At 46.7% G+C, this 12,203-nt stretch overlaps 1 protein-coding gene across 3 annotated transcripts in view; it reads left to right on the plus strand.

Moving 5' to 3' along the window:
* Positions 1 to 2,606: 2,606 nt before the first annotated feature.
* The window catches only part of LOC147635725 (uncharacterized), a 39,160-nt gene continuing 29,563 nt past the window's right edge, over positions 2,607 to 12,203 (plus strand). The window contains exons 1-6 of one of the 3 annotated variants that reach the window (XM_086803123.1): positions 2,607 to 2,726; positions 3,340 to 3,517; positions 3,699 to 3,788; positions 4,384 to 4,449; positions 4,539 to 4,604; positions 4,710 to 4,795. In XM_086803123.1, the coding sequence (XP_086659249.1) occupies positions 3,476 to 3,517; positions 3,699 to 3,788; positions 4,384 to 4,449; positions 4,539 to 4,604; positions 4,710 to 4,795 (350 nt within the window). In that variant the 5' untranslated portion in view covers positions 2,607 to 2,726; positions 3,340 to 3,475. Of the gene's footprint in view, positions 2,899 to 3,339; positions 3,518 to 3,698; positions 3,789 to 4,383; positions 4,450 to 4,538; positions 4,605 to 4,709; positions 4,796 to 12,203 lie in introns of all 3 variants that reach the window. The other 2 variants (XM_086803122.1, XM_086803121.1) reach the window with 2 other exon arrangements.

Below are 12,203 nucleotides of genomic sequence, written 5' to 3' on the forward strand. Positions count from 1 at the left end.
ATATTTAGAATATATGATAAATATAGATTGCAATTCATACATACATTATTAAGTATGTTGCAGAAAGAAAGAGATGAAAGCTTATGAAATATGTACGAAAGTGCTCGATGCCACCTGTCGGCTGCCAAGAGATGAGAAGTCCCTAAACCTTCAAGGCATGCTTTAGTGGCCTCATGTTATTACTTGTACTAATTAGGGGTATCACAGACCTCAACCTTAGCCTTTCTTCTTCAATCATCAAAATGTCAAGATATGAGGGCTTACTCTTTCCTTCTTCCTTCATTGCTTCTTGTACTTAGAACCTTCGAGCATACATAGGCATACGTAGGCAGAGAATGAGAATGTATGTTCTCAAGGGACAATGCTATGGGTATGTGTGTGTGGGCATTGGGGATAGGTACGTGCATGGATATCTTCACTCAGTATACATGCATGCATATAGTTTAGATATGTGCATACTCTTGATGGAGTAGGAACATGCATGCATATGCCACCAAAAGGACCGCATTATAGGACAATGAAACCCAACCTTAAACCGAAAACATGGTTTGTCAGGAAAGAGTTCTTAGAAGCCCAAGGATACTATGTAGGTCAAAAACAACTTTGGTTACCCAAAGTATCATAGTTAAAACCAACCCATTAAAGAGGGAAACCCCAACAAAGGAGCACTACCCAAAGATGGTGGATACCTGACACTCTTTTAGTGGCTCAAGGGTATTATGAAGCTCACTCTTTAAGATTGTGAACCATTTGATGCATTATTTATCAATAAATTGTTGGTGCTCATCTATCTATGAAATATGTTGCTAGACATTAAATTTGTGATTATGCACAGTCCTGAAAGTAGGCATTGGTAGGTTGCCAAGCAAGTATACTTGCAAGGCACTCAATCCCTTGGGCTATTCTATGATAAGGGGGGTGATATTTAGCTACATGCTGTTAGTGACTCCAATTGGGTTGGATGTTATGACACGTAAGTGGCTTTTGCTTTCATCTTGGTGATTCATGTATACCATGGCTCAGTAAGAAGACATTGGCCACTTTGAGTTGTGAAGTTGAGTGTACATGGCATCTTTAATAGCACTACGGAGTGTGTATGGCTCATATGTCTTTTGACAGCTAGATCTTGGTGTTGGACAATAGTTGCTACCTCCATCTTCATTGATAGCTAGAGTGTGTTGGCAGTTGTGTGAGGAACCTAGTGTTTCATGCTCACACAAAGCACACTGAGGTGCATTATCATTAAGTCAGGGAGAGGCTCATTACAGGAGAGACTAGCCTCGCTTATTGTCTCTACACTATGGCAGATATGTTCATGAAGGCTTTCTTATGAGAGAAGTAAGAAGCTTTCCACAAAGATTTAGGCTTATTGCCATTTGGTGATTGAGCAGCCACATGATCCATGGACATGTTCACATCATCACTATAGGGGGAATTTGTAGCCATTTATATGGTAGTGATGTGTGGACATAGGTAATAATGGATTGAGGCATTTTTTCCCTCCCTCGAACCCCGAGCGTGTGTACACTCTTATGAGTGAGTGTGTAAGTGATCTTATCATGCTCACTTGTACTTCACTCATTCTCATGAATCTACTTTGGGTGTTGTGCGCTCTGCTTGTTTGCTGCATCTCTATGTGTGTGTTGCTACATTTGTCTCCACTCCAATAAGGGTGTCCTTACCCATCCATGAGTAATAAGTCACTTATCCACCTTGTGTGTATGAGACCTCACCTTCCATCAACGCTACTTCCTTGGCACCCCTCACCTTGTGTATGGGACCTCACCTTATGTATGGGAGCTCACCTTTCACCAATGCAGCTTCCTTATCTTATGTATGGGGACCTCACCTTATGTACAAGACCTCACCTTTCACCAACACAACTTCCTCGCTACCCCTAGCACACCCTTTAATACAATAACAATGTACTTACTTGAACTCTTTGTTTTCAATATCTTCTACTTGCCAAGTAGTTCCTTCTTGCTGTCTCAAATGCATGGAAATAACAACAAAATACAAGTAATTAAAAATGTATGATGATTATTTTTAAATGTTTTAAAATTTAATAATTATCAAAATACGAAACAAGAGTTATTGTATTGGACCTTGGACCTTAATATGTGGATGGCACGTATAATACCTCTTTTTAAAACAAGATGACAAGGAAGAAAGTTTGTATCCTCTTGGATAATTTCAGCAGGAAGAGACTCCAAGCATATGGTCAGAGAATTAAAGTTTGTATCCTCTTGGATAATTTCAGCAGGAAGAGACTCCAAGCATATGTCAGATATCATCAGAGTCTATATTCACCAGCTTGAAACCTTGTCAAGCTTAGCTGCAAAAACTAATGATACAAAGCGTTTGGAGGTGCTCATTATATAGACTTGTTCCCTTTTTTTAAAGAAGAGCTCGAGAACTTTATTGCATGAGTTTTTTTGCCAAGAAAAGCTGTGAACTTTTTATTACACAGCTTAATAAATTTTCATATGGAAAAAAGGTTTTAAAAAAGGATGACCTGTGATTGAATAAAGTTTTTTGTTTAAGAAAATTGAAAGATGTATTGCACGTGTGGTGCTTAAACGATTGGCATGGTGCTACCCGTGTAAAAACCACTCCGGACAGCCTTATTTGATACAAAAAATGTCCGGACGGTTTGACTTCGCTATTGTTGAGTGTCTCAAGAATTCGATGTGAAGCCCTAACTGAACACTTTGAGCCTGCAGCAGGTATTCGTGCACTTGAAGCCCATACAAAGTAAGCGGTTCGAATTTCCCCTTCCGGATTTGGGGGCTTTGCAGAGGGTTTAGGGTTTGCAGGTTTCTTCAAAGCTTATCATGGGATGGGGGGAGACCCCATGCATCTAAGATGAGGGGGAACTTCTGTACTGGTTAGGGTTTTGTGAGTAAACAGAGCTTTTTTCTTTGCTGGAACGCTTTTTGTACGGATTGCCTCCTCAGGGTCAGGGTTTCATAGTGGAGAACTGTGGATTAGGGTTTGTGGACGTGGCATTTAGGTTTAGGGTTTTGACGTTGCTAGATGCAGGAATTCCCGCTAGGATTAGAGTTTGATCAAGGTAAGGTGCCGGTATGAAGGCGTTGATGTGAGGGTTAGGGTTCACAGCAACAGAAAGCTAAGGCGATCGTTAGTCGTTTGGCTTCGTCCTACTTTGAGATTGAATGGCCCTGGCTCGGATGTTCTGCAAGGTTTCCAAGCCGCGCAGAGAGTGTGTGTTTGCGAGAAGTTACTCTTTTCTGATGATGTGCACTGAGTTGTTTTTGCAAGGTGAGTTTGATGCGAGAGGACTCCTCAGAGGCATAAACGTAGAGCGTTTTTTTGCAGGGAGGAAGAGCGTGAGGGTGAGGAAGAGCAGGCCCAGAGAGAGTGTTGTGAGAGTGAGGAAACAAAGAGAGAGTAGTAGTGGTGGGAGGCTCGTGCTTGAGAGGCTTGCAAGAGGCTGTTACAGCAGTTCTGCACCATGGCTGACACTCGTCTGCAGCTAGGAAACCGAAAGCTTGTGGTAAGGAAGCTTGCTCTGCTTTTTTCCACTGTAATACTTATGTTAGGGTCTGTTTGGCTTTTCATTTTGCGTTTTCAGCTTGTCTGTTGGTATCCCTACCCAAATTCTGCTATCCTAGGGTTTTCTTCGGCATATGATATGTCTTTGTAGAAAGTAAGATCTTTCTCCATTAATTCTGCAGGTTCTTGGCATTCCGTGGGAGGTCAACACTGATGGGTTGAGGCAGTACATGAGCAAGTATGGCAGCCTTGATGATGTCGTGGTTATGAGGGTGAGCTCTTTTTCTTTCTGGTTGTCTAGTTGCTCCACATCCATCCTTTCGTGTCCCTCTATCTAGGCAACCGACTCGTGAGGTCCCACACACATGTTCTGCCTTACGCTCCCTTTCAAATTGTGGCTTACAGTATCTGCATGTAGTGAATGGGTTTGATGTCTGCTGTTAATAGAGGTCTTCCAGCAGCTGGATAGGGGTCTGGCCTTTAGGGTGGGTTCAGAAATACCACCACGTTGGAAAAAACCGATTTCGATCAGGTGCCCTTTATAGGTTGCCCTCCTCCTGGTATATGGGTTTGAAACACATAACAGCGCCCACCACCCCCCCCCCCCCACCCCCGCGAAAAAAATAAAAAAATCCCTTCCCCCCTCAGGTTTTAGGATACCAGCAATGTCACTTGTTTTTAGCAGCCTGGTGTTGGTCCTGAGTATTTCAGTGGCATATAATTGCCCAGCTGATTATGCAGACAGGCCTATGAAGGGGAGCTGGCTTACCTATGCTGCTGGAAGTCCTAATTCTACAGGAAGTTGCTTGGGTCAGTAGATTTGATCATTCTAACAAGATGTGCTTCGTGTATTGGTGTGTGTTGCAGGATCGGAAAACTGGCCGCTCCCGTGGTTTCGGATATGTGACCTTTTCAACATCTGAAAGTGCAGAGGTAGGTTTTGATTGTTCAAAAACAGTATTATCAAGTTTCAGAAATTATTTTGATTGAAGCAAAACTATGACTCGTGTATGTACTCATAGAAAGCCCTGGTGGCAAAGCACACTGTGAATGGACGTGAGATGGAAGTAAAAGTTGCAACACCCAAGGTTTGACTTCACTTTTATAACTCTCATTTCAATGGGTTGTTCTCTTTAGACACCAGTGAATTCGTGGCAGGTCCATTTACTGGTGCTTGGTGGAACTGCCCGCAGGAAGAGATGAAAAACCCTACAAGAAATATCACTCGTATCTTTGTAGCTAGGATTCCAGTTAAAGTGCCTGAAGACGAATTCAGGAAGTAAGCCCTGAACTTTGATTACTATTTTTGTTAAGAATGTTCTCATCTGTACTTTGAGTAGGTAGGCCGGAGGGTTGATTAGCCATATCTTTGTAGCTAGTTTCGCAGTTAAAGTGTCCAAATAAGAATTCAGGATGTGAGCCCTAAATTTGGACTCTTAACTATTTTTGTTAAAGTTCTCATTTGTGCATTGCGCAGATGCTCTGCTAGGGGCCTTGTTATTCTACAAGCCTTGAACCAGATGCTGAGAATGTTGGTGTGGAGGTTAACTGCTCGCAAAGCAAAAAACTGTGGGACTCTTGTGCATGCACTATCAATTATGTCACAGTAATGCACAAAGCCTGAATAGACAGCAAGAAGTACTTGCACAACCACATGACACCAGTGGTGGGTCCTGAATCCTGATAGGTGGGTCACGGGTGAGATGGCTGAAAACTGTGTGAAGCAGCTACCCCTCAGTGTGCTCTCACTGTTCTCAGCTGGGAACTGACTCTTCTTTAATCTCCTCCACATTTGGCTGAACTGATGCTGATTTTAGAGGCTTTGGAGATGCTGTCCTTTCCTGCAGTTTCAGGCTGAATGGACTCCCGATAGCCTCCTGATTGGGCAGAGGCTTGAAGAGCTGAATGCACACATGAGGGATGTTGATAGTTGCCATCAGCGAGCCTGTCACCAGCCTGGACATTTCCCAGTATGAAAGGAGTCTGGTGGACTCCAGGATGTCTAAATATTTGGAAAGTACAAGCTTTGGGAATGGGGGATTATCCTAGAATACAAAGGACCACACTCCTAAAATTTAGGAGAGTTGCTATTTTTGGCCCGACTCCGATGGAAATTCTGTTCGCGTCATTACATCTGGAATTGAGCAGATACCAAGAGTTGGCAAAGTGCCTATGACAGAATGTCTACCAGTTGGGATATTTTTAGAGAGAAAGTTTATGGAAGGACCCATCTCTTAGATTGGGACATGTGGCAAGAAAGTGGATCAAAGTGAGACAAGTGGCCTCACACTTGTTCTTCAGCTATTGTGTGGCTCTCCACTTGTCATTGTAGCCTTCTCTTGCCATTTTAGCTCATGGGAGGTCCAAATCTATAAATTGGAGTCCTCTCTTCATTAATGGAGGCTCTCTTGCTGCACACTAGCCTCTACTGTTAGAAGTCACCTCCTGTCTATTTGTATACACCAGGGCCTCTGTTGTGGGTGTGCCCGCCCGTATATCATTTTTCCACACTCCCCGTATTTTTTTCCTATTTTTCCCATTTTTTTCTAGTGGCTGGAGGGCTGCCAGGTGATGCCAGGAGCACTCTGAAGCTGGCCGACTGCATCTGTAGCAGTCGTGGGCTGTCTGAGTGCTGGCCGACTTGTTCTGTGCAGGCGTGGGGCACCAGATGCTGGCCGACTGCCATTTTTCAGCAGTCGTGGACATTTACCTAGTCGTGGGCACTTTTTAGTGCTGGCCGACTGCCCTCATGGGCTTGTATATATTGCCCCCCATCCTCCTCCACTTTCTCATTCAGTTATCTCCGGGATCTTGCGTATAGAGAAGAGTTTACACACATCTCTCTGTGTTTCTTGTGCTGATTATTTTCTGCAGTCTACTTGCTCTTGTCTACCCAAGTTTGGATATCATTTCCGTTGCATATTCTGACATGGTATCAGAGCCCTAGGCTCTAGCAGATCTTGGGCGTTTTTCTGAGCAAGAGGGGGAGCAACAGGTTGCTGATCGGTGGACTGTTTCGGGCTGAACGGGAAGTGAAGGTGCAAGAGGAAGGCGGGCAGAGGGGCTGGACAGCCACTTGCATATATTCTGATTTTCAGATTTTCCCCACCCACCCACCCTTTCAGGTTACTCTCCGAGATGGCGGATTTACTCGAGATGGCAGAGAAGCACGTGAAGATTCCGACTCTCCCCACGTTCCCAGTGGATCGTCAGTTGGACGGGTCCAATTATGGCATCTGGAAGGTCATGATGGAGTCAGTTCTGGAGTCATATGATCTTGCTGATTTTATTATCAAAGGGGTGCCAAGGCCGGAAGCTGAGGAAGGGGAAGTTTTATCAGCGAGGAAGGACCGAGAGGCACAAGCACAAATGTGCGACCGTGTCAACGCCAGGGTCCGGTCATTTATATTCCTCAATTGCACACCACAGGTGATCAACCATGTGAAGCACATGACGCTGGCGAGAGGCATATGGGAGCACTTGGCTTCTTTGTACAACAGGGTGTCACCCATGAAGCGGATATCCTTGGAAGTGCAGATGCGGGTTATGAACCCTGCAAAGTCTTCGACGATGCGGGAACACATTAACAAGCTGCAGGCCCTTCAGCAGGAAGTCCTTCAAGCTGGGAAAGAGATATCGTCCGAAGATATGGCCATCACGTTACTTTCCCACTTGCCTGGTCAGTATTCCGCTTTCTATTCCTCGTTGATCACTAGTGGCAGGCTCAGCACCATTACTTGGGAGGAGCTTGTGCCAATGGTCTTAGACCAGGAGGAACGTTTCACGGACCCTCCTCACGGCGGAGGTTCGGAGGCCTTAACTGGCCAACGGTCGAAAGGCCGTAATACCAACAAGGGCAAAGGGAAGGCTTCACCAGATAAGTCTTCCGAGAAGAAGCCTGATCCAGAACGAGAGAAGCTGAAGGCCGAAAGATCTTGTAATGATTGTGGCGAGAAAGGCTACTACTGGAGGAAGTGCCCTAAGCGGACAGGGAAGAGTGCTGAGTCCTCAGCCTCAGCTGCGAAGACTCCGGCATTTGTGCACTCGGAGATGGTGGACTCCGATGATTCATCGTCTTCGAGCGAGGAGGCAGTTGGCTTCACCGCAAAGGATACTCAGGAATGGATTCTCGACAGTGGTGCTTCCAGGCACATGACTCCATCCCGTGACTTCTTCCTGGATCTGAAGCGGCAGTCAGGTCGTATCTTTATTGGTGATAACTCCACTATTCCGATTCATAGTGAGGGCCGGATGGAGATCATTCCCGACGGCAAGGGGGGCAAGCATGCTTCCCGTGTTCTTTACGTCCCTGCTCTGGGCTTTCATCTTTTGTCAGTGCATGAGGTATGCAAGACTGGCTTTCGGGTGGAATTTGAGGAGCATTCAGCTGCTCTAAGGGACCGTGAGACAGGCAAAGTTGTTTGGGAAGGCGGTGTGGAGAACGGTATCTACAAACTCTCTGCACTCTCCTCACTGACAGGCTCTCAGGTCGGAGACTTGTGGCACTTTCGTTTTGGCCACTTAAATGTGGATGCTTTGCGGCGCGCCTTCCGGGACCAGGTGGTGGTTGGCTTGCCAGATGTTGGTAGTAGGCAAGGACGCTGCAGTTCTTGCATACGTGGTAAGCAGCACAAGGAATCCCTTCCGAAGCAGGCTTCCAGGCGGGCTTCGAAACCTTTGGAGTTGATTCACACTGACTTGTGTGGACCACAGCAGATACCATCCTTGGGAGGATCTCTCTACTTCATGCTGCTTGTTGATGATTGTACCAGATTCACGTGGGTCTACTTTCTTTCACAGAAGGACCAGGCTTTTGCTCGGTTCAAGGATTGGCACGTGATGGTGGAGAAAGAGTCTGGATTTCAGGTCAAGACTCTCAGGGCTGACAAAGGAGAGGAATTCTCCTCGACTGTATTCTTTCGGTTTTGTGCAGATCATGGCATCAAGAGGGAATTGGCCAATACCGGATCGCCTTCGGAGAATGGAGTTGTTGAACGTAAGAACAGGACTGTGGTGGAGATGGCGAGGACCATGCTGGAGCATCGAGATCTTCCTCGTCCACTTTGGGGTGAGGCTGTGGCAACAGCTGTCCATACCATTAACCGCTCTCCGACGACTTCTGTACCCCATATGACTCCATTTGAGGCATATTTTGGCAGGAAACCCGATGTCTCGCACTTCCGTGTCTTTGGGAGTGACGCGTATGTACATATTCCGAAGAAGCAGAGGGGGAAGCTTGACTCCAAGTCCCGCAAGCTGGTATTTGTGGGGTATAACTCTCTTTCCAAGGGATACAGGTTGTATGATCCAGAGAGGAACGAGATTGTTGTCAGCCGGGATGTGGTCTTTGACGAGCATGTTCCAGCATCCACTGTCGAGGAGCCGCCACTTCTTGGAGATCCAGAGTCTGATGATGATTCCCAGTCTACTACTCCAGTTGATCCACCTCAGTCATCACAGGAGGTTGAGCCCGCAGCTGGAGTTGAGCCCCCGCGACCACAGGAGGCTCCACGATCTGTTCGAGTACCTAGGTGGTTGATGGACACCCTTCGGGAGTCGGGTGTCACGGAGCTACCCTCCGAGTGGACCACAGAGGACGGCCCTCGAAGATCACATCGAGTTCGAGATAAAAGCAACACGGCGGAGCTTCTTTAGGTGAACTATGCTCTTATGTCTCGTATCATGCGGGATAAAGAGCCCACTTCCGTAAAGGAAGCCCTTTCACAGGATACTTGGAGGGAAGCCATGCAGGTGGAACTTAACGCCATCGAGAAGAACAACACTTGGGAGTTGGTACCGAGGCCGTCGAAGCGGTCAGTCATTGGTGTCAAATGGGTCTTTAAGACCAAGTACGCGGCTGATGGGTCGGTGGACAAACACAAAGCCAGGCTCGTGGCTAAGGGTTATGCTCAGCGGCCAGGCATCGACTACGAGGATACCTTTGCACTGACAGTGCGGATGACCACGATTCGGACCGTTCTTGCCCTTGCTTCTTCTCAGAGGTGGCCCGTGTACCAGATGGATGTAAAATCGGCGTTCCTTAATGGTGACCTGCAGGAGGAGGTGTACGTAGAGCAGCCTCCAGGCTTCATTGTTTCAGGATCGGAAGGGATGGTTTACAGGTTACGTAAGGCCTTGTATGGTCTTAAGCAGGCTCCGCGGGCTTGGAATCAGAAGATTGATTCCTTCTTTATTCGGACTGGATTCCAGAGATCGGTTGCAGATCCGAGCCTGTATCTCTTTCGGGAACGCGGCATGGTCACACTTATCATCCTTTATGTGGATGATCTCATTCTCACCGGCGATCATGTGGAGCACATTGGAGTGACGAAGGCTGCCTTGTCAAAGGAGTTTGAGATGACCGACTTAGGCTTACTCCACTTGTTCTTGGGATTGGAGATCTGGCAGACCCAGAGGGGGTTTTTCGTCTCTCAGCAGCGGTATGTTCATGAGTTGCTTGAGGCCTTTGGGATGGAGAACTGCAAGCCTATTACTTCGCCGATGGACCCGAACACAAAGTTAACCGTTACAGATCCTTGTGAGCCAGTTGATGCCTCGCAGTACCGGAAGTTGGTTGGTTCATTGATCTGGTTGCTGAACACCAGATTGGACTTGAGCTTCTCCGTGGGGCTGTTGAGCTCTTTTATGCAGACGCCATTGAAGACTCATTGGGACGCAGGATTGCGGATCTTGCGGTATCTGCAGAGTACGAAGGATCTGGGACTCTTTTACACAGGAGGGAATGGAGTCAAGCTCCAAGGTTGGAGTGACTCAGATTGGGGAGGAGATCCAGACACGAGGAGATCTACTTCGGGATACACTTTTACCCTCGGCTCAGGAGCGGTTTCTTGGAGCAGCAAGAAGCAGCCAACTATTGCCCTTTCTTCGACAGAGGCAGAGTATCGGGCTGCTTGTGGTGCTGCTTGTGAGGTTGTATGGCTGCGGAGGCTGCTAGGCGAGATGGGGTTTCCACAGAGGGAGCCCACAGTCATCCAGTGTGATAACCAGAGTTGTATAGCTATTGCTCGGAATCCGGTTTTCCATGCCCGGACCAAGCATATAGAGATACAGTATCACTTTGTTCGTGAGAAGATCTTGGCAGGTGACATCTTGCTACTTTATTGTTCGACGGAGGACAATGCGGCGGACCTCTTCACGAAGTCTCTACCTCAGGCTACGCTCAGGCGGCACTCCAGCTCCCTGGGGTTGGTTACACAGCCAGGAGCTGAGAGGGGGTGTTAGAAGTCATCTCCTGTCTATTTGTATACACCAGGCCTCTGTTGTGGGTGTGCCCGCCCGTATATCATTTTTCCACACTCCCCGTATTTTTTCCCTATTTTTCCCATTTTTTTCTAGTGGCTGGAGGGCTGCCAGGTGATGCCAGGAGCACTTTGAAGCTGGCCGACTGCATCTGTAGCAGTCGTGGGCTGTCTGAGTGCTGGCAGACTTGTTCTGTGCAGGCGTGGGGCACCAGATGCTGGCCGACTGCCATTTTTCAGCAGTCGTGGACATTTACCTAGTCGTGGGCACTTTTTAGTGCTGGCCGAGTGCCCTCATGGGCTTGTATATATTGCCCCCCATCCTCCTCCACTTTCTCATTCAATTATCTCCGGGATCTTGTGTATAGAGAAGAGTTTACACACATCTCTCTGTGTTTCTTGTGCTGATTATTTTCTGCAGTCTACTTGCTCTTGTCTACCCAAGTTTGGATATCATTTCCGCTGCATATTCTGACATCTACCACCGTTATAGGCTGCCCTAATGATGGCTACTCTCTTTCTCTCTCTTGAAGGCTGCCCATGAAGAATACCGGCTGTTGGGGACTGTTTTGGAGGCTTCCATCGCGAAGAAATACTGAAGGCAAGGGTATTTAATCATTTATTATGATTTCTAGCCATTGTACATGTTGTACCAGCATTTGTACTTGCTGTACCTGTTGTACTAGCCATCGTACTTATTGTACCAGCCATTGTATCGGTTGTATCAGCCATTGTACTTATTGTACCGGTTGAATGGAGCGTTGTACTTGCTGTACCAGCTCTATTGCATGAAGACCCGTGGTTTTTGGGGAAGAATCAGTACCCACACGGAGGTAAATGGATTATATTGTTGGCTCGGCATTTCTATAGCCTATGTTCCGACTTGGTAGCCTCGTGTTGGGCTGGGTTATGGCATTTGTATATGGATAATCCGGCGTCTTCCGTGGGGAGAGTAAGGCCCTTAAAGCTTGGAAATGATATTATTCTCCTTGGGTAATAAAATACTCCAAGGAGGGGGGTCGGCCCATTCCGGCCTCTATGTGGTGTCACGTGTGCAAGCTCCATTTTCAGCATTTGTGGATGTTTTGTCCAGCTTTTAAATGTTTTAAGACCATTGTCTCTCAGATCAGTTCCGATCATTCTTGGTAGGAGACCCTAGTTGTGTTAAGGGAAGGGGATTGTAGACATGGGGATGTTGGGTATTCGGAGCTTCATGTGTGAATCAACCCTTATATCTGTTTGTAAGTGTGCTTATGTGTGTGAATAACCTCTTAAGGCTAGATTCTATGTGTATGTAAGCAATGATGTCATAGCCAATGCCATGTGTCATTTCCTCTGTGTGTGACTTGGTCAAAAGATACGACTCTTAAGCCTATAAAAGAATTGTACTTGGTGAAGATGAAAAATGAATCAAGCATCTCATTGAGT

Source organism: Cibotium barometz, chromosome 9, assembly GCF_041138505.1.
Source record: "Cibotium barometz isolate CiBa-2024 chromosome 9, ASM4113850v1, whole genome shotgun sequence".
Lineage (NCBI taxonomy): Eukaryota > Viridiplantae > Streptophyta > Polypodiopsida > Cyatheales > Cibotiaceae > Cibotium > Cibotium barometz.